Source organism: Thunnus albacares, chromosome 1 (genome assembly GCF_914725855.1).
Source record: "Thunnus albacares chromosome 1, fThuAlb1.1, whole genome shotgun sequence".
Lineage (NCBI taxonomy): Eukaryota > Metazoa > Chordata > Actinopteri > Scombriformes > Scombridae > Thunnus > Thunnus albacares.
Genome location: NC_058106.1, coordinates 9,141,583 through 9,165,024, shown reverse-complemented (window position 1 = coordinate 9,165,024; position 23,442 = coordinate 9,141,583). Strand labels below are relative to the sequence as shown.

The window sequence follows — 23,442 nt, the reverse complement described above, 5'->3', positions numbered from 1 at the left end:
TCTGGACATTAGAGAACATGAATAATTTCTCACCTTCCTTATCAGCTGAAAAAAAGAAACGGTAATTACTGAGTTTGGGTTGAGATACACTCCGCTGCACTCTGTCAGGAAGAAGTGAGCCTCTATCTTCCAGCTCACAGCGAAAACTGACATTTTAAGATTTCAATTTTCTGTTCATTTCTCATTTCTTTATCTAGTAGTATTTTATCATCTGCTTTATCCATTGCTGTCTAGATACTCTGACCTTTGACCTCTTTATAACTGGTTGTTAGCAATGTTTGTGATCCAGAGTATATTGCGTGTTTTATTGTTGCTTTTTACATCCTGTCAACAAAGAGCACTAGCTACTCGTCTGAAATCTTAAATGTAAACATGACTCTGACTTGGCAACTTTATTACTAAGTACTAAAATAAGAAGATCATAGTGAATTTATAATGAATGATCTTATTTTTCCATTGAATGTTTATGTTCACTTTGCAGCTCCTCATCAAGTTATCCCCGTATCCCTGAGGAGTATAATTGATTCATTAAAATATCATAATTATTTTTTTCCCCTCGCTTTGTAGGAGAAAACTGAGCACAAAAATTAATTGGACTACCTTCTTCGTGCCCTACAGGATGGTACTGTGTTAAACTAACTCAGACAACATTAAGACTTGCATTCTTGTGGCAACAACACTGAAATTGACCGATTCAGCTGTAAACTCAGAGCTAAAAATAAGTACATATTTAAGTAGACTGATGACACTCTTACCTTGGGAGTCCCTACAAGGTCAAAATTAGAAAAAGTGGTTTAATTCTTAGAACACATCCAGAATACAATAGTAAGGATTTTATTGCTAGTTTAAACAAAACTAAAATATTGCAATGGGCTCAAATTCACAGTCCACTCCGGCCAGTTACGTGTGTGTTGAAGAGTTGTACATTCCTCACAGCTCAGGACCTCATCTTTCTACCCCTGTTGACTGGTACAGTCTACCTTTACATGCCATTTTGACAATGAAAGACTGATTGTGTTGTGCATTAACTGTGACCAAGCTAATCTAATAAAATGATATTTTCAGGTTTGGAAATGGAATTTTCTGTAAAATAATATGAGCAATACAAACTGTGATCTTCAAGTTGCCAGATTGTATGAACCAACCCTATTGCCTCTCAAGAACATTGATATTGGATGATTCGGAAAAACCCCAGATTACATTCAGTGTTGTTTTTTTAGTATTTAATGCCACCTTTTTTTAAAAAAAATGCTTTCTTTATAGAGCATAGCATTAGTTCAGGGAGAGCACTGAAGTAGTGCTTGTTTCAGCTGATTGGCCTGTTTTCAACTTGTTTCACTATCATTGACTCATCCACAGCTGAGAGGCTGGTAACATCTATCACATTCATGCAGGTGTGCATCACGGACATCTTAATCTGACACTGTCCCTCCACCACCCCAACCTCCTCCTCATGTGTTTTTTCATATTTCTGATTTTAACTAAGATTTAATGTTCATGTATGTTTATTAGAGAGATCAGCTCTCTAAGCAGCATCTTCATCGCTGCTCAGATTCTTTGAGAGCTCCCTCAACAGCAGAGCCTTTTCCGCCAAATATAACTGTATAACCATTTGCTATAAATGGTCATTCCTTGATGTAAGTGTCTCTGAACTACAATACGTGCTGCAATATGTGCTGATGGCAAAGTGAACATCAATTGCAGGTCTGTGATGGAATTCTGCGTGTGCTACATACCCATCTATTAGAATGACCTCCACATGCTTACTTTCCACTATGCTATACACCACTTCCTACATTGGCACTGGCCACTGATATCATACACAAGTTGTGATGATGAATCGTTCAATATGCATGTAATTCCTTGGGATACAGGGCTGGTATAATCATATATGTGAATCATCCCAAAATACTATTTATATTCCTATTTAATATTCTACAAAAACACAAGTCCACTTGGTTAGTGGGGGAGTTGGGTGGTGTCAGCCTGCTTTTGACACTTTCTTTTCATTTACATTTTCTTTTTCATTTACAGTAAGATCTGAACAACTACAAGGAATTAAAAATAAAAATGCATCAGGACTCAGAGTACAAGGGCTCCATGCATAACAATTTTTTTCATATAATGGATGAAAAATAGCATACAAAATGTAAGGCTTTAATTCCTTTTCTTCTTCTTTTTCATTTTCCTCTGAAAGCAGTCTTCAATCATTTTGTTCACAATCACCTCTTGTTCTTGTTACAGTATTTCATTTTAATTAAGGTGATTATGGTGAGTGTAATGGTGTGTTCATACCAAACGCAAAGAGAGTATTTTGTGTGGCGTGATTACATACAAAGTCAATGCAAAGAGCCATGCAACACAAATTACATGATGCAAATACGTGAAATTCAGATCATTCACGTATTCATGGATTAAAAGGTGAATTTATCTTCATTCTCGCTTATCAACCTGTCTGCAGCAGCGAGCCACAGAGGTGCCACCCTCCACTGTCCGATGCTATAATATAATTAGTCTCTCTTCATCCATGTTGACTGCTGACTGGAGGGAAAATGTACATGAATGTATTTCATGGATGTACAGAGAGGAGAGGGGGAAAAAAATAGAGACTGCAGGGAAATAACAGAAAGAACCAGAGTTCCTGGTGAGTTTCAGTCAGAGGCTGAAATGACCACAAACACACAAACACACACACACAACCCGAGACATAGTCGGTGTCTACCATTGCTCGCTAGCTTACAGCTAATGTACAGTAACGTATTCTGGCTGTTTGGGGCAAATAAAAACAAATGATCCCGTGGTCAAACGCCAGGCGAAAATTCACTTTGCATTTGGTATGAAAACAGCGTAAGAGGACAGAGCAAAAAAGGATATGATGCAGGAAGGAGAAAGAATAACTGATTTAAAAGAAATAAAGTTTTTAAGGAAGATACAGTTCAATTAGTCAGAGACCTGTAATGCTGAGAAACAACCACACATTAATTTAGCAAAGATCTCAATATAAATGTGTGGAAGTTGAAGCACATGAAGACAGAGAACATGGAGTCAAAATGATACTCAGTGATGTAACAGCTTAAGCACCAAAGGGGAAAACAGAGTTGTTTTCCTGTGAACACTAGAAATCAAGCTTGAGGGAAATCAAAGCAAAAGGTTAAACTAAATCATGTGTGTGACACTTCACCTGAGTCCTTGTGCTAATTAGAGCTCCAAATAAATTAGCATTTCCATGTTGAGGAAGGACTCTGACAGGAGGAATTTACACCTGCAGCAAAGGAATGAGACTCACGGTTGGAATTAGATTCTGCTGCAGTGATATTTAGCCAGGTGTCAAAATAACACAACGCTATTTTTTTTTGTGACAACACAGACACTGGTTAACATGGGTGACAGTGAGTGAGGGTGTAATGTTTTGGTAAAACACATCGTGGTGGTAGAAGAGGAGAGACGCCGAGACATAACAGCACTGTCTTCTCTTCAAAACGAAGGATCAAAGAGTTTTTTGTTCAAAGGTTTAATCTATTTCAGATTTCACCCTAAGGAGAGATGGTTAAGATCAGAGGTGTATGCAGAGTTTATTTGCCATGCTAAGTTTGACTTTTTAAACAGATGGATTTATTTTATATGCATGTCCCTCAGCAAGATCATGTATCGATCATTTGACAAGCTACTTTGTTAACCTTTTACTGCCAACTGCACCACCTGCACAAGCCGGTACTATGTAATTTTCAAAAACTGCTTGTAAATAAATAAATAAATATGAACGTGTAATGTAAGGTTTCTTTTCTGGAGCTCTTAGCTCTCAGGGAAACACCACTTATGTCTGGCTGTCGTAATATGATCTTTTATATCAACATTTCCACCGTGCTTGATGGAAATTGTTCTCTTGCAGTGTGTGCAGAATGCAGCATTTTCATTGCCAAATACTTTACGAAGGAAGGAGTAAGCCTCCTGGAGCTCTTTAGAAAAGACCGACTCTCTCTTTAGCATGATAGCTAACTGTTAGCATGCCGACAGATTCTGTCAGAAAGAACCACAAGGGTCATAGGCTAGCAACAGCCTTGACAATGACACATTGATTGACACACATACAGACAAATGTGTGTTGAATTCAGATGTGTGGTGCATTGTTTATGTTTTTATATTGGGTTAGGTAATATAATGAGTGGGACAGAACATGATAAACATCTAAGCACTGAAAACAAGTATAAAATCATAATTATTATTTTAATTGTGGTGAAAACCAGGACAATATGGTAGTGAATGTTGAAAACAGGGACATTTTAGTGTTTTACAGATATTTGTCAGAACTCGGGACACTCAGCTTGACAAACCGGGATGCCTGGTCACTGTAGTTTCATATCACAACCTCCTGACTTTGTGCTTAAGTTTTCTGAGAAATGTTAAATGTAGCACAAACTTAACTTTTGATATGAAGAAAAAAGCTAGCACAGCTCTGTAAACTGAACTGCATTCCTGCGCGTACACAGTGGCGTCTGCTGTACAAGGAACCTCTCCGCTAAGACTGAAAACGTGATCGCTGTTCTTAGTCTTTGGAGTCGTTTCTAAACAAACTACTGTGACCGTAATCTTTGTGATGAAGGAACATGTCACCCAGTGCAGTGGTGGGGCTCACTGACATGTTTTTAATGGTTTACGGCACAGAGGAATACGATATATCAGGCTTTGGATGCATACACAATACTTCTAAGTAGGATCAATTCATTGCTGGTTTGGCTCTGTACATGAGATTTGTTGACAATAAGAAAAATATAGAAAATTGCCAGCCATATCTTTAATTTAGGTGGACCACCCCAAAAAATGGGGTCAGTGCTAAAAGGTTAAATAAAAATTGATGCAGTTGAAATTGTCACTGTTTGGCAGAGGAATCTTTCCATTACACAATACAGAAGGACTGAAAAGCTACATCTTTACAATACTCTCTCTCTGGGCGAATCAATAAATATCAATTTTAACAGATTTAGTGAAACGTGAGCAGAAAGGGAAGTCTTAGAAGGTTCTTGTTAAATTTCTCCCAAATTTGTCCTCTTGCTTTCTGACTGACATGTAAAATGCAATAACATCTAGTCCTCACATATTCCAGTTCTCACACAAGTCTACAGTGTCAACCAATTACCTCCAGTAGGAAAGATGGAACTGGGAAGAGATAGAGCTCAATGTTGTTGAATATTTGATTTGTTTGCTATTTTTCTTCCAGCTTCCATTTAAATAACTGCACACACACACTCTTTCTCTCTGTCTTACACACATAGACACTCAGGATTTTATCAAAATGAGGGTCCGTGAGCCCATTCCTAATCCATCCAGCCAGACAGGGTAACCTAAGGACACCTCCTGTTGTTTCATCAGTCTATCTCAAGACAAAAAGCAGTGCAGCTGTTCGTCACCTTCGTGTGCATGTTTTTACAACACATCATAACCATACACACATACACTCACCGGCGACTTTATTAGGAACACCTGTGCAGTCTAATACAATTCAATACAACAGCTCTGCCATAAATCCTACTTTTACAAAGCTTATATATTTTCAGTTTTTGTTGAAATTAGAAAGGTGATAATTCTACTTTATGTTTAATATTGAGATCGTAGTGGGTGGTGACGGTGTGCTGGAGTGCATTACATTAAAAAGTGTTTCTAATATTTTGCCCCCCTCATGTATGTTAATGGAGTGGACAAATTATTAGGAACACTATTCAATACATTGTACTCCAGTACACCACCACCACCACCCACTATGACCTTAATAATAAACATAAAGTAGAATTATCACCTTTCTGACAATGTAAACAAAAACTGAACATTTATAAGCTTCATAAATGTAGAATTTATGGCAGAGATGTTGTACTGGATTGCATTAGATTGCACAGGTGTACCTAATGAAGTGGCTGGTGAGTGTTTATCAGACTTTGTTGAAAGTGGAATAATTATTTAGAAAAAGAAATTTAAGGTCCTTAAATATGCACTCCAACACACTGAAATCTGCAAAATACAGTTACAACAGTCAATCTCTCTAAAACAACCAGAAAGGAACAAGTTGATCTTTCCAGTAACAATAAACACCAGTAACTCTTGACAGGTGATGGCTTCCTCTGGAGTAAGAAGCCTCTACACTTCACAGTGTCAAATGTAGACACCATTACACTTACATCTTAATCACCTTAACAGTTTCTCCATCAAAGACTTGTCAAAGCAGAGATAACATTTTTCACATTGGAAGCTTATTTTGCCAAAGTACCAAATTAATTTGACTCCCAAAGGTGCCTTTCCTGGTATACGCACTCATGGTTGTTGTTGTTTAGTCCTGTTGACTGTTGACATTGACTCGTATAATGTGGGGACGTTGTTTGATTAATAAATTATACACCATCCTCTGTGTTTCATGAAGTGCATGAAATATGTGATGATGAAATATGCTGAAATCTCCTGTGTCCCCATTACGGCCGTATAAGGTCAAAATGTGTCTGTTACTTAGCAATGCAAAATTTTGCAGTAAAACCATCTTTGTCATTTCAATATCAATTCTTCCAAAGACAGAAAAAGAAAGCAAATGAATGCTTAAAACATATTATGATGGTTCACTTGGCACCACATTAGTGACCTCTGTCTGGAAGGTAATTTGTGCTGGGATTTTTATTTAAAAATGTATGAACAATGTCAGCTGATAATGCAAATGGCCCAAGTCCCCTGGTAATATATCTTGTGAAAAGCAGGATAATTTAGTCTAACAATTTAGACATTCTCATGTTGAAGCCTCTTCTCTCACAGCCTCTTTCATCCCTGAAGAATATTTGAGTCATGAGCAGCAGATACAACAATGTGTCCAATCGGCTTTATCAGCACAATGCTCACTCTCCCATTTCACTTTATATTTTTGGTATGCAGCAGGATAACTGCTGTAACTCCCAGATTACTAACACAGACATTAAAAATAGCACATAACAAAGTGCACATTTCAGAGCTACAGCTCCCTGAATAACACCCCTTACACATAAAAAATACATTTGCTATATTTTTATATGATGTTTCAACATTATCAAAATGGAAGTAAACTTTGAAAACATCATGTAAAAAACGGTTAAATGTGCCGCAGCTGAAACTGGTGGCCATAGCTCACGCTTTTAATTGTTTCTAATCAGACTGTTTTGTTGAGATTGAGATCTTCTGAGAGCAAGAAACTACAACCACACAACCAGCCTACAAAAAGGACAAAAAAGATGCACAGTAACTTTGCATAGTATATCAGTTCTTCTCAATCCAACGGATTTCATGTTGGCTCGTGAAATCAGTCACAAGCCAACATCGGCTCCTGACAGATTTCTTTATATGGTCATCTGCTCCACACATGGCACACAAGTTCACTGCTCTGCTCTGCTAACATCATGGCATTTTTCCATTGTTTTGGGGGTAGACACGCCGAGCCATGACTTGAGTTGAGCTGGCACACTGTGCGTGTTTTTCCATCACACAGCAGGCAAAGTAAAATAAGTAGTTTACCTGTTGGAGGTGTGCTGGTCGTCTGCAGCTCTTCATCAAACATCATCATTGCTATGTTTCTGCTTGTACTATTCATTCCTGCATTATTTCTAACTGATCCGCGGAACAATGAGCTCCAAAATGTCTCCACATATTGTTGTGTCTACCGGTTTTTAGATAAGTGAAATAATATACTTATCTATTGCTACTGGGCCTCAGAGATTTCATGGCACCCCTTCATGTGTACTCCTTCATGAGTGGAGTACATGTGAATGGGTGCCACAAAAAAAATTAAATCACTGTGAAAGGGTGCATTGGTTTCTAAAAAAGGTTTGGAGGAGGGAGATATGAGTGAGGAGGATGTGATTCAGTCAGAGGAGGGTGATGTCAGGCACTTCTTAAAAAGATGAGCCTGTGAAGGAAGATGGAAAGTGACTCTGATATTCTGACTGGAGCAGCAAGGTCATTGTACCAACAGGGAGCAAGTAGGAAGGAGAGCTGAGTCCCAGTGGACCATTTACTTTTAATGTGTTCTCATCTGCCTCCACACAGAGCTCTGTCAGGGTCTTAAAAAACTCTGCTGGTGCTCTCTACTCCTGCACGGCCACCGAGAGTCCTCGGCTCACTGAGAATGATCGGTGAGAATAGCTGAATGGCCTGCCAGGTCCATAATGTTTTGATATAGTGCAATACGCACCAATACTCCTCAGAACAGAGCAAATACAGATATCAGACCATCTGAGGTAATCAATAAATAGAGGCTGCAATGGCACTCAGGGCCAATATATATATCTTTCTGCTTTCTGGGAAATATGAAGTTAGATTTGTGCTGTGTTGCTTTATCCTGTCCTCACTGCTGATGCTATTGGAAGTCAAATCTAAACAGCCTGCATTGTATAGGCATTAATTCATCATGAGTGTTTACTGCCCAAACATCAGCACACATATTGCCTCAAACAGACCTCACTCGTTTGTACAGATGGGAAACTGATGGACGAATGAGGGTGAGAGAGGGCAGATCACTGGGCTCTTATCTGGGTAATGTACTGCTTCGCTTTGGCAGAACAAAGAAATACCAAAAACACAATTGTCAATTTTTAAAAGAAGTTTTTCTAGTTCAGAGCTGCCCAAATGCTGTAGCCTTGTGGTCATAAAAATGACAAAAGTAATGACAAAAATTATTATAATAGTCAATTGCAAGGCTGAAATAAGCTCTATCCCCCCAGTAACCCTGAACTAATCAGACAGCAGAAGCCAATTGAGGCCACAGTGAGACATGATGAAGCAGAGATTTTGATGCATGCAATTACAGACAACACATGAACTGCAGATGAATGAAAAACACACAGAGATGAACAATTCATTTCTGAGGCGGGAATTTGGACTTTGATTTAAAAATAAGCGCTTCCTTTACACAAAAGAGAAGCGAGAATAACGTTGAATAGCATTCATCAAAATGCATCCCGTGTAGGAGAACATGGCTGAACCTCAGTGAGAACTGAGAGTGCTGCATTATTCACACAGCTCTGCCAGTCATCACTGACATGGAGGACAGTGAGGTGACTCATCCTACTTGATAATACATGATGATTGATGTTTTTTGAAACACAAAACATCCCACATGAATAATAATCGAGAGCTTTATTAGGGCCGGGAGAGAAAGGCGGAAGGTGGGGTTTTGTGTTGGCGATGTCTGGTGGGAGTCGGCAGCGGTGATGGACACTGTGAGGCTCAGACATATACATCCTCACCTGGGGAGAGGTTATCTCTGAGGAAATTAACGGTGTGTGAGCAAGAGATGGGCCGACAGAGAGGAACACACAGGGAGAGAGAGAGAGATCAAGAGAAGAAGAGTGTTCCTGAGCCACCACCATCACAAAAATGCCTCACACTATGAATCATCCATCAATATCATAAAGAAGGAATTAGCTATAATACAGCTTCAGAGCGGCATCAGTAAGCCAACAGATACCATGTTAAAACATCATTGACTGTAATAAACCTTCAGTAAAGCTTATGCTACCTGATTAGACATAAAATGGTCTGCCTTGTGTTCTCCAATACATGTCTAATAGCAGTAGGTACTTGATAACTGTTGCTTACTAGCGAGGAATTACAAAAAAAAAAAAAGCAATGCATGTAAATAGATGTAAATTGATTGACTATGCACAAGGGAAACATTTCAGTCAGGTTTATTTTATGTTTGTCATGCAACCATGGAACAAATTTCAGTTAAAATGGGTAGATACATGATTTTTTCTGCTCCCTTCAATCTCCAAAATTCGACATGATAAACTGTTGCACACAGTAGCAACACTGACTCATAATCTTCTGTATAAAAGCAGAAGCTCAACTAAATGTCAACAGAAAGCCCCTGGAATGCCACTGCAAGGCTTTAAAGGGTTTTTCTAATCCTGGCTGAAACAGCAGAGCCTTCAGTATTTTTCACCCCTCGATCCTCAATGCATCTTTTGATTGTTAAAGGGGGGGAAGGTGCTTCATTAGTATGCATCTTTAAGGCGCGAGGGCTGCCTGCAGATGCAGGAGTTGAGGTGGTGGGGGCGTGGGAGAAGCTGGGTCAGTCACATGGCCGGGACTTCTCACAGCATCCCTGCATGCAGAAGGATCTGAACGAAGCGCCGCTCTCTCCTCCTAATTCTCAGATGGCAGCCATGACCTACTTTCCACAAAGACAGGCTCATGCAAACTTGATGATATGCTTATAACAGAGGAGCCCGTCGTGCACTGCCTGAGGTGAGCCTCGCAATGCGGAGGCAGCAGGGGGTCTGTATGGTAAGGACCAACTGGTAGGACGTGTGTTAGCAACTCTGTCCTGAGTGGTTAGATGACATTAGTAGTGATGACACTGACTAAGCAAGAGAATGGAGATGCAGTGAGGGTTTTGAAGGTTGTCAAGATCATCTGCACCCCAAAAGCAAACTGCTTCATTTCAAAGTCATATGCATATTTATAGCCTAAGACAGGCCAATAATTAATTGATTAATCTAAATAGCTCTTATTAAACCACGGTAGCAGCCATCAAAAACCTCTTCCTTGTTGCATCTATCCTGCATTAGTAAGTACTGCAGCCCCTGAAGACATTTCCTTTTAAAGAGCTCTTCCAGGTTAAATTTCTTACTGGCTTTACAGTTTATGTATCATGAAAACTATCCTGTAAAGGTTAATGTATGATTTTTGTTTAGTTTTGGTTTAATGAGACGTAAAGGCAGAAATTCAGACAGAAAAGTCAGTATTTTGAGCAGCATCCTTAAAACAAGCTTTTTTTTCAACGTGTCATATTACGTCACATAAGGGAGTTGCTCTCCCTGTCCTACACTGTGCAGTAATAGGTACTGATGAGTCTAAGCAGTCGTCATTTAGTGAATTTGTATTTTTTTCGCTTGTTTTGTTTTGCATTTTTTCCATTTTTCATCATTGTGAGCAATTGTGTTTGTGAAGGTCGAACAAATTCCAGCCGGTCAGGACATGGAGCTTCCTAGCAGGAAAAGCAGCAGCTAGTTTTTGGACAGGTGAAGAGACAGACTTTACTACTATGGAAAGCCATTTCATTCAAAACTCCACCAAAACTGCACACAACCTTTCCAGTTACCAGACACCACCTATCCAGTCATACTGCACTGCCACCAAGTGGACATCACATGTGACCCAGTCAACAGTTCAGAGCAACCCAATTGGACATTGCACGCCACCCAGGTGACAGTGCACGCTACCCAGCTGGATAGTGCCGATTGGACAGAAATTCAATCACCTCAAGTGGAAGTAGAGTGAGAAAAACCAAAGCAAACTTTGATAATAAGCTAAAATCTAAGGCAGAGGAAGTTGGTATTATTAATATTAATGTATGCCCTCCAGTCTGTTGGTCAGTTGTACCATCATGGCTAATCCCAGAACCTGATCTATGCATACTCAACACTGACAAAAGAAAGAAATCAGGAGATATGGTCAAGGAAGTTAAGTCTCATCTGAAACAAGAATGGAGTTCATATTTACAGATTTATACAGATGGATCAAAGTATCCATAGAGTGGGAAAGTGCATTTGGAGGAACCATTCCTGAATTAAGAACTCAGAACGGACATTGAATTTCAGATCAGATGTCAGTATTCACAGCAGAGATGCTGGCAATATTATGGGCACTTTGGTGGGGAGAGGACAATAAACCAGACAACTCAGTCATATGCAGTGATTCAGCAGCAGCTTTAACTACAGTAAGAGAAATCAAATCCAAGTCCAGACCTGATACATTGACAGAGATTTATCAAACATTAGCCATCAAGCAAAATTTATTTATATAGCACCTTTCACAGACACCAGTCACAAAGTGCTTTGCAATCAAAGAAATAAAATCAAATACAATTAAATCAAATAAATAAAACAAAGACACCATATAAAATATACAAGGGGAACAGAGATAAGAGACAAATTAAAACATAAAATACCACATGCTACCCAAATGCTTGTCTGAACAGATGGGTTTTTAGTTGCTTTTTAAAAAAACCCACAGTGTCCAAGGACCTCAAGCTTATTGGGAGACTATTCCAAAGCTTAGGGCCTGCCGACTGGAAAGCACGATCTCCCTGAGTCTAAGTACTTAGAAAACCCTGGGTGGAGGACCTAAGAGCTCAGCTTGTGGTGTGGGGGTGCAGAAGGTCCGCAATATACTGTGGAGCCTGGCCATGTAGGGCTCTATAAGTGAACACCAAAATTTTAAAATGAATTCTAAAATTAACATGAAGCCAGTGCAGTGAGGTTAAAATAGGTGTAATATGTGACCATCTGTTGAGTAGTGTTGAGAGCCTAGCAGCAGCATCTTGGATGGTTTGTAAGCGGAGTACAGAAGATTTATTAAGGCAGATAAAAAGAGAATTACAGTGGTCCAAACATGATGAGATAAAAGCATTTATTAGCATCTCCATTTAATTTCTTGACTCAACAGACCTGAGTTTGGCTATGTTTCTTTGGTGAAAGAAACATGATCGAGTCAGTCATCTTAATGTGAGTTTAAAAACTCATGGATTGGTCAAAAATAACACCAAGATTACGCAGAGAAGACTGAGAAGATGAGGATAAGGCACCAAGACTCTGCCTGATTGATGAGTGAAAATTATCAAGACCAAAAATCAAAACTTCAATTTTATCTGCATTTAACAGCAGAAAATGATTTGCCATCCAATTCCTACTTGCAATTTAAACATTTAAACATAATTTAAACAGTTGTGCAGCACAGAGAGTTTATGAAGCTCATCAGGTTTCAATTAAAATACAACTGGATGTCATCAGCATACAAGTGGCAGGAGATGTTGTTAAAACTACTGATAATCTGTTGTAGTGGCAGCATGTATATGGAGAATAAAATGGGTCCCATGACTGATCCCTGGGGGATGCCACAGGACAAAGCTGCAGTGTCGGAAACTAATTTACCTACAGAGACTGACAAAGACCTATCTGTGAGACAAGAGGAGCACCACTCCAAGGCAGTCCCAGAAAATCAAACACCCTGTGCGATTCCAGTATTTGAACAAGTTGCTTTTCAGTAACCTTTTCTAAAATTATAAAGAACATTATACATTATACAGAATTCACAAGGCAGGGAAATAGCAGATTACTTGGCAAAGAACGCTGCTCGTGAAGATAGAGTAGAAATTGCCCTATAATATGGACTATCAGAATACACTTCAGTCATAAACTCATAAACATAAAATCATAAAAAATAAAAGTCAAAGAAACATGGCAGAGTACATGGGAAAAAGAAAATAAGGGGAGGTCTTACTTTACAATACAGAAAACAGTGGAAAAAGCAAAAAGCAATTTTACCTGCAAAAGAAAAGATTCAGTTGTCATAATCAGGTTGAGGCTTGGGCATTGAGGGCTTAGGAGTGGGCTAGCTCTGATTGGGAAACACCCGGATGGCAAATGTGAGTGTGGCAACTCAGAGACAGTGAGACATATCCTCATCCAGTGCAAGAATTACTCACTTCAAAGGACAAAGTTGTTCAGAGACCTGAGAGCAGCTGGAGAAACAGTTTTTACTCTGCACAGTTTACCCAACCTGAATAACTGGACTAAAATGAAGAAGCTGATGGAATATGTGTTTAGTATTGAACGATATAACAAAATATAAATTACTGTCAAAAGGAACATTAATATGAATCAGTAGAGGGCAGCAACACGTCATTGTAGTGTCTAGTCCACCTAATCTAAAGAAGAAGAAAAAAACGGAAATAGGTAGAAGTAGGAAGTAGTAGGTAGCTATAGCTATAGCGTGCAACGTCAAATTGGGTCACTGCACTACCCAGCTGGGTGGCGTGCGCGATATCCACTGGGTGGCAGTGCAGGATGACTGGATGGATGGTGTCTGGTAACTGCATAGGTGGTGTGCGGTTTGGGTGGGGTTTCGAATGAAATGGCTCTCCATACACTGCTGCCTCTGACGGAAGAACACGGTTGTGTGCAGGCTCATTTTAGACAGGAGGTTTTTTTTATTTGTGATATGATGATGTTCAGGATGGGATATTCAAGCCAGGACCGTGTGAGGCTGATAGCTGGTTCAATTACTCTGGTAAACACAGCTGCTTGATCAGCTCCACCTTTCAGCAGCAGCTCTGTGCTGACCGGAGATCATCAGAGATTCAGCTCCACAAAGACATAAAGTGCGTAACAGTTCTGGAAAGTTTTTGTTTCTAATGTTTTTAATTTCCAAATCAGTCAGCATGCTGGCTTGAATTGAGAAGTAATGTCTGATGTGTGATTGTTGTAGAGCTCAGCGATGGATCAAATTTTATTTTCAATTGCCATATTGGCTTCCAACGATTATGAAAACAAGATAATTGAGATAAAATGATTATTGTGCCACATTCTGTTTCACAAGTTCAATAAATGCATGATGCTTCCAAAGTCAAGGATCTCAATATTGACCAAACTATCTTGTAAAAACAACCGGTTGTTGAGGGATAATGCTAAAATTACTTAGCTAACATTGTTAGCATCCTATTAGGGGTGTGCCCAAATACAAATACGTTATTTTTATTTTTATTTTTTAAAAGTGGGGATGAAGGGAGAGAGAGATGGGGGGTGACATGCAACAAAAGCCCACTGTCAGATTCAAACTGCCAATGTTGCAGTTAAGTGGCATGCATCTTAACCAGTAGGCTACCAGATAGGGGGGGGCCTGAATACAAATATATTATTTGGCAAACCACAAATATTAGGTTTTTTGCTAATATTTGTATCACACAAATATTTTTAAAATGATTTGCTTTCAGGAAGAAAAAAAATACCAGTGCATAGATCGGTAACATCGCTATCTCAGCCTCTCTCCTCTGCTCTACTGTTACATCTATCAGCAGGTCTCAACAAGGGGCGTCACATCAACCTTCCTAATTTGGACATCATGCCTGCAGTTTGGGGTGTTCCCCAGAGATAAAGTTGAACTACTGACACAAGCGAAGTGCTTCCAAGGGACTCTCCATAACCTGTTATTCCCCTTCTCCTCTCCACAAAGGTAGGTTGTAAAAAATAGGCAATAAATGAAAAGTACAAAGAAAGAATCACCTTTGAAGTTCTTCCCTACACCCTACACGGTGTGCTGTCTCTGTGTTTTTGGTGCATAAATACGTAAAGTTCTGCTGGCAATGAGGTGATGACTGAAGTTTTAGCTCACTAGTCAGCACAGTTGTCTATGATCTGGGAGACTCTGGTTCAAGACCCGCTGTGGGGACCTCCTTCGTAAGGTAGTTTATTCATGAACACTTATTGTAACATTTTAATTTTCTAAAATTAAAAGCGTAATAAAAACAAAAACAGGATTTTTAAGCCTCTTTCCACTTTATTTGAATACAAATACAAATAATTTTGCTGCCTTAACAAATACAGATACAAATACAAATACTGGGCTCTCTGCACATCCCTACATCCTATTTTGTAGTTACCATTTGACACGGCATGATGTTAGTTATTCACTTCTGTTATCTAACGAAGGATTCTGGTGTGTAGTTACATAGCTTGGTGACTTTCTGTTTGTTTGTTTGTTTCGTCTCATCATAACTCAGGTATTGTATGGGCTCTAATATCAAACACATTCAAACATTACCCAGCCCTGGTCAAAAATCAGTAAACAGACTTGTTTCCAACAATAAGAGAGTGGCAGTAGTGTAGTAAGAAAATAACAGAGTGTGATTTTTGCTTCATTTTTGCTTAGATATAAAGCAGATAACCCAGGCTGATGTCAGACAGGTGTAAAGCTCTGAGCTATATTCTTCATGATCAGCTAACAGAGGGCAAGTGAGGTTTAGGTATAATTTATTTGCGCTTTCAAATGATACAAACACGCTGAAAACTGCAGATCACACACACAAACCCCAACAGGCTTGTAAAAACATCTCACCCCTAAAGAAAAAACTGAAATAAAATGGGAACGACAAAAGAGAAATATCAAGGTGACAAAGAAAAATAAATCAAGATGACAAACAGATACAGGTAAGCCGGGCATCAGAAACATAGACATCAAAACGGAGAAGAGAACAAAGACAAAGAAGTGGATAAAGAACAGGAGGTAGGTGGTAGTGAAATAAATAAATATACCTGCAGAGAGGAGGGGAAAGTAGGAATGTTTCAGTGAGAATGAAGGTGAGTAAATGCATGTGGATGAAGGGGATACACCACTCTGTACATCCATCTGACATCCCAGATTACGGGGCGGAACAAAACCCTCTGTCTGTGTTCAAGATGGCTGGGCCTGGAAAACTCTGGAAGGTCTGTCTGTTATTTTCCCCAAACATATGGATCAAATCATTATTCTGAAATCTGTCTGCAAGTGTGTTATTACCAAGTAAACCAGATTACACTATAAAATGATGAAAATTTGTTTGGATTTTCTGTTTTGTTAGAACCCTGTATGTCTCCTCTAATGCTACCATAATACTCCTCAAATCAGCAATTTATCTGACGAATGTTCCTTAAAACAGGGTCCTCAGGCAGTGCAATAAACATATTTTACAGCAGATTTAGCAAAAAAGATCCTTAATGCAATTAAAGTAATGCCTTTTGCATTTATTAAGCCTATCTTTTGCCTTTATTTGAGCATATATTCCATTCAGGCGTTAAAGAGGCTCATGTCAATCATTTTACTCATCACATGGACTACTTTCACAGCCTGTGAAAGTCCAGACAGAGTTGGGGCAGTTGTATAATGTCTCTAAATTCTTAGAAGAGTAATGCTGTAATGCGTCGGATTGTGATTGAGACTCAAAATTTGTAACAGAAAGTCTGTATAATAAAACTGGAAGTGTGCAGTTTGAAAGACATGGGCATTTAGGGAGGCTCTTAACATACAAAAAGATGGTCAAAGAACCATTGTCAGCACAACTTATAGACCACGTGATTCTAGAGACATAAACAGACTATCAAACTAACAGTAATGACCTGTCAGGAGAAGAGAGGTAAAGGTAAAGGTAAAGGTGTGTCACACAAGCTAATTTGCTAGCTAGGTGTGTTAACACAACCTGCATGGAAACCAAAATTCATATACAGACAATACATATATGTGTATGCATGCACCGTCCCCAACTGATACCCTAGACACAGCAATTCTAGTGAAATTCTGTCAAAATTCACTATATCTGTATAACTTTTTCACAACACACATTTTGACTCATCATTGCAGTGACATCACAGGTGTTACTAATAACATTAACAATGGCTCTGTTTCATTAGGTTTCCCAGTAAGCAAAGCCAGTGAGCCAACATGCACTGAAGGCCCTGAAACCTGCACACATAAATAGAATGCAGGCATGAGTCATGTTATTAATTACACTTGTGCTTTTCCTTGTATGACATGTTAAAATGTTTCCTGTGAAAAATGTCTATTCCCATTCAGAAGCCTTATGCAAGGACTACAGTATATAGCAGATATTTGGAGTTGGGTTTGAGGTTGCTATTGGCCACAGTCACACAGTATGTGGGCTGCACAGTTTTAAGAGGTAGAGAAAACACTGAATTTATGTAATGCAGTAATGCTCAATGTCTGAACCAGGGGACACTCACAGCCCACACAAGTCACTTAAGCGGACCTTGGAAACATTCCTGTATGAAACAGGTTTCTTTGGCAGCATCAGCTAGCTGGCAGGTTTCATATCAAATGTGTACTTCAAGTTGTCCAAGGATCAATACTTTCAAGTGGAGCTGCTGTTTTAAGATTTGACAAAGAAAAGAGAGGAAAATAAACTTCTCTAACAACTTTTTAGGGAAGGAGAGTAGCTTGTATAGACACGAAATTGTCAGGTAATTCTTGAATGTTATGAAAGGTGAAATATACAATCACAAAAGAAGGGATGGATGGGTGGATGGATGGATATGAGGGCTTCACTTTTCTTTTGTTCCTTTTCACAACATACCCTATCCTGTTAGATCACAGCCTCCATTCTATGATTATATTTCATGGCATAGTACAATTGAAATTGCGTTCAGAGATCATGGTCAGTAACAAAACGCTACTCCTTTAACATTTAAAAAACTTTGGTTCAGCATTACTGACATAAAACCAGGAAACTTGTATTTTGCTTATGTTTTGTTGTTTTATTTGGGTTGCAGCCTCACTCCAAACTGTGATTTCTAACATCTGAAAGTGACACCGTCTGTAAGCAACACATTAATCATGATATATGTGAAGTTATGCTGTATTTTAAAGGATAGTTTAAGTCTTTGGAAATGAGAAGACAGACTTTTATAGACTGGATGATCAAGATTTTAAAGATATTAAACGATAAACTTCAAGCGGTATTTGGCAAAGGAGATAAGCAGTGAACCGTTTTAAAGTGTGGAACTCTCAATTTGTTTGCGGATAAACAGATGGCAATTTTACAAGTTCATATCAATCTCTTTGATTGAAGAAAGAGTTGACATTAAAGATGCCAAAACTATGACACTCTGGGAAGAGCCATCTCTTTTCAAAGGCAAATAGAAGACTCCTGATTTTTATATTCACAGGCACAGAGGAATAGTGTCTCCTAATAACTGCAATAGTAAAAACAAACACTGCACATAACAAGATATGCATTTGAATGACATCATAGGACATCAAAAATCTTACCGAGTAGGAAAGGTTATTGTAAGTCAGCTATGAACTGCATCAAGAAATTTGAGAATTTGAGTGTTACTGGGCGCTACAACTAACTAATGGATTGTATCTTTCAAGTCCCCCTTACTGTTACATCACTTGGATGAGTACTGTGCAGAAATATGTACTGTATGTGCAGAGTTTGGGGAGAAAGTTTCTCTTTGTTTAGTTATATCAGACTTCGAGACATGTACATACGAGATGATTTTGTGACATCACAACTAGTTTGGAAGCCAATTCCGGTCCAACGTGCAACTTACACAAGTGTTGCAGTATATGGAAACACTGGACTTTTCAGTATAGCAGACATCTTGTGTCCAGCAGCTACATTTTTAAAATGAAAAATATTTGCATATTCATTCAGATATTCTGGATTTGATGATGGAGAAGGTGAAGGTGACATTTTAAGACTTTTTAACCAGGTAACTGATGAACAAAACAGAAAAAAGCATATCAGACACAAATAAGAGTATTTTATATGTCTTAAAATGTGTCTGGTCTGGAGGGGATCTTTAAATATAACTGACACACTATAAACCTCATACGATTATGTGGGCATGATAGTCAGTACCTTAAAGTACCATAATATCAATATAAGCGGTAACAGTGCATGAAAAAAGTGCATCTTTCCTGGGGAAATGTGGGTCTTGTAAACTTGTGCTTAAACTCATTTTTTGTCAGATGTACAGAATGTGGATATAAGTGGAACAGACATTATGAAATGTAACATTTGTTCATTCTGTGAAAGTGTACAGGGGACTTTGTAATTCTTGTAATTTGGCTGATGGCTGGTCTGGTGTTTTGAAGTCCCTAAAGATTTTTTTTAATTTTTTTTATCTTGTGTGCACAAGATTTTAAAACAATATCATCTTCCAGGACTACTGAGTTTCCAATTTTTATGTTAATAACAAAAAATTGACTACAGACAAGTTTCAAGTCGACATAACATATCACACTATATTACCATTTTATTGCTATATTGCCATTGGAAATAAAGCCAAGTTATAGATTGACTATTACTATCGCCATCAAAGATGTACCTTTTGCACCTTCACAATATGATTTAATAGTTCAACGCTTTGCAGAGAGTGAATGCATGTATGCTGGTGAATACATATACAATGGTAAGGGTTGAATGGACGGATGTACTTAAGAGTAGAGAAGATGAGGATGAACATATTGGAAGCATTGAACAATTTACAACAGATTGGTCTGACACTTCAGTCTCTCCTCACAAACCAGACTCTTAACGGTTCAAAAAAAGGAAAAGAAAATGAGGCCAAACGTCATCACCAGAGGTGGAGACGCTGATTGGATTCAGCAAACAAACCTGCACCTGCAGTCAGAGCTGCACTTACACAAACCTGTCAAATGCTTCAGTTGCTCTTAGAAAACTGTTTTTTCTTCAAGTATCACAGCAAGGCCTTATCTTATCCACTTCAAACAGTGATGCCTCTTGCGATGAATCGTTAATGTGAGAGAACTGGAAAACTATTATCTGGACTTGGCAGATTTCTTTGGCTGGCCAATCCTCCCACAGTTCCTGCTAGGAGCCCTCGCTCTAGTCTTCTATCTCCACAAATTGTCCCCATCTCATTCTGTTTCCCTCATGATAATTGAAATAGACTTATTGTTAGCAAAAATGCTTACATCTGAAGCCTTACAGAGAGGACCAAGGGCGATTTGTATTGTATATGTCTTCAATCATGGACTGCTCTACATCTATGGATACAGGTTATTGTTATAAGGGAGCATGTTTGCTGACCAGATAATAAATTAGCAGAGAACAACTATTATTTATTAGACTTGCTCATTTATACATTTAAAAGGCAATTACCACAATATATATTTATAGATATACATACTTAAACCTATGTCTATTGTTTAGTTTTGCATTTTTTTGTAAATATTGCTAATTATGTGCCACAGTATGCTTTTAAGCTACATAATTGTTATCTGGAAAACTGAAGTGTAGTCGATCAGATTGTATGCAAATCATCTCTGTATGGTTTGAATGTATAAATGTATGAATGTATGTATATATGTGTAAGCTGATGTGACATTGTGAGGTTTTGTCATTGAGCTGCTGGTGGTGCTGGGTGGAGGTTGCTGTCCATGCTGAGCAGCAACAAAACAACCAGCTTGCTGGCGCGGGGCCATGAAATGCACAATTAGTCCTGGGTCAATGGCATCAGGATTTTCTCAAAGGCAAAAATGCAATCAAAGCATGACTTTATGCTTCTTACAAAACAGAATTTTGGCAACTTTAAATGAAAATCCAAGAGGTAGAAAATTTACAGTGGATCTCACTGGATAAGAGGAGAGATAAATGTATATGTGGACGGAATTTGTTGCACAAAGAGGAAATCTTTATCAGACAGTCATCATAGGGTCACACTACTAATAGTGTGCTGTGACCTCTGACCCATCATCTCCGTACTGACTTTTGCTTTTGATGTTGTTTGCACTTTAAACTGTAGCTTATTCTGTGCCTGACTGGATTGAAAAGTCTCTCTCATAAAACAGTCACGTAAATGACTTCAGTGTTGTAAAGAGCATTTGGCTCCCAGTGTATAAAGGGTACCAGGCTACCCTCTAGTGGCACAGGAAAGCGATGAACCGTGTCACCAAATAAGTTGTTGTCTCCCTCGAATGGATAAAGGGTAAACAGGATACCAAAAGCTGATGGGAGGAAAAGTCCTTTGTGGCTTAAGACGGCGGAGGAAGCCGTGCGGGGAATTCCAGCGCTTCATGGGAGATGTTTACTTTATATGCAAATCAGCCTCATCGAGACCAGAGGTCTTATTTTAAGGCCCGAGCTTCGCTTTTTCTGACTTTTCAAGAAAGAAACCTTTGATGTTGTTAGCAGGAAGGATCGATGCTAGTGAGAGAGAGAGCGAGAGAGAGAGGGAGAGAGAGAGGATGCAGAATGAAAATGTACTTCTGGGGTTGTGTGGGTGTGTGGGCGAGGAGGGGGTTGGAGAGTCTGCCGTCATCACAGCTCCTCTGTTTTAAGCAAGCCCTTTATGCTATAAAAACCCAAGCATCCTGCTATACATGTCCATCTCTGTAGGGAAAAAAGAAAGCCACAAGTGACGTTTTTAACACCCCCCCCTTTACACCACGCAATGCATCATCTGGACATAGTAAAGTTTGTCGGGTCGCATCGGTCTCAAAGGATGCGGGCTGAGGTGTTACTGTTTGACCTTACTGCACCATTTCTTTCTGTTTCATTTAGCACAATCTGTCGGAACAGTTGGGGACAGGAATCAACTGAATGGGTGATCTGAGGTTCTCCGCAACATCCTTCTGTCATTTGGCCATGTAGGCCTGCGGTGCCGCTGCGGAGGAGCAACTTTATGGACACACACAGACACACACGCACAAAGAAGAAAAATTCCCACATTTAAGAGCAAGGTTCAACATCAAGTTGTTGGTTGCAACGTCTACCAGATTTGCAAAGGATTTGACTTATTGTGCAGGGGGTGGACACGAGACAGGATAGGCGCATTTACCACCCGTAAGACATAGGATAATCAAAGACGGTGTTATCATACAAGCCACTTAACAGACTGATAGAAGTGCAAAAAGTGAAAAGCCTTAAGATAAAAAAATTAAAATAAATCGACCAACAAGTCAGATCAGTGCAATGAAAGCAACAGACACTGCCTCATTGAGGATGTAATCAATTACTTATAAAGAAAAAACGCACGGCATAATCCGCATCTACTTACATAGAGGTGATGTTTTTGAATAACTCTGCTATGTCAACACTGGTCCCATTGCTCCCAGTATCTTGCAGGGCGAGTAAAGGGAAAAACCTGCCGTTGTCGGACTTATTGCAATAGATCTCTGTTTGAGAGCAGCTGCAGGTCGGCGGGCAGTCCAGCATGGAGCTCAGATAGTCCTGGAAAACACTCATCAGTAACAAAACCCTCCACCAGCAAATCCGGATCGAATGAAACCATAGATCCATGTCTCCGGGCAAAGGGGGTAGAAGAGGTCCCGGTGTCCTCTGGGTTAGAACAGAACAGGAGAGGAGAGGAGGAGTACAGGAGAAAGGAAGGAGGAGGAGGATGGTGGTGCGTCTGTACAGAGGATGCTCTATGTGAGCGTTTCTGCCGTGGATGGATGCGGTAGTGTCCTTGCGCGTCAGAGATTGGGTGGAAAAGGGAAAAAAAGAAAAGAAAAGACGCAACAAAAAAAACGGAAATCAAAAATATGAAAGCGAACTGATGTGAGGCTCCACTCGTCTTTTCAGCCTAAGATACATGGTGTTTCCCCGGAATGCCGTGCTGCTGCTGATGTCGTCGTCTCTCTCCAAGCAGGACCAGGACGACTGGCTGGAGAGCAGAGAGACAAAATGAGAAGTTGAGGAGCATCAAGTCCCTCCTACCGGCTACTGTCATACTGACACCTGCAGAAACTGCATGCAATCAACAGTGATTACAACTCTACTCATGTATACAGTTGGAGGGCGGCTGTACTGCACGATTTGCTAAAAGGTAAAAATGATAATATTAATATAGAAAGAAAGAATATTAAAGATAAGTGATTAAAACCCGGAGCAAACTAGTAATCCTATAAATTAATAATATAGGCTAACGGGAGATAAATACAGCAATATTTCAAAAATAAATAAATCAATAAATAAATGTCACGAAGTCCCTAAGGTAAATGAAAAGGTTTGGTCATGTACAATGTGAAGTCATAATCATGTGCACTCCATATGACAGTGTATTGTAAGGTTTTCTCACTATTACAGGAATTTACAGATGGTTGGAGCAATAATTTAATGCAATACATATGCTGTGT

General features: G+C 39.2%; 1 protein-coding gene across 1 annotated transcript in view; it reads right to left on the bottom strand.

Annotated features, from left to right (window-relative positions):
• ntrk3b (neurotrophic tyrosine kinase, receptor, type 3b) overlaps positions 1–23,126 on the bottom strand; it is a 180,190-nt gene extending 157,064 nt beyond the window's left edge. Inside the window, exon 1 of the mRNA XM_044370105.1 lies at positions 22,362–23,126. Coding sequence (XP_044226040.1) covers positions 22,362–22,603 — 242 coding nt within the window. The 5' untranslated portion in view covers positions 22,604–23,126. The remainder of the gene's footprint in view (positions 1–22,361) is intronic.
• Positions 23,127–23,442: the final 316 nt, after the last annotated feature.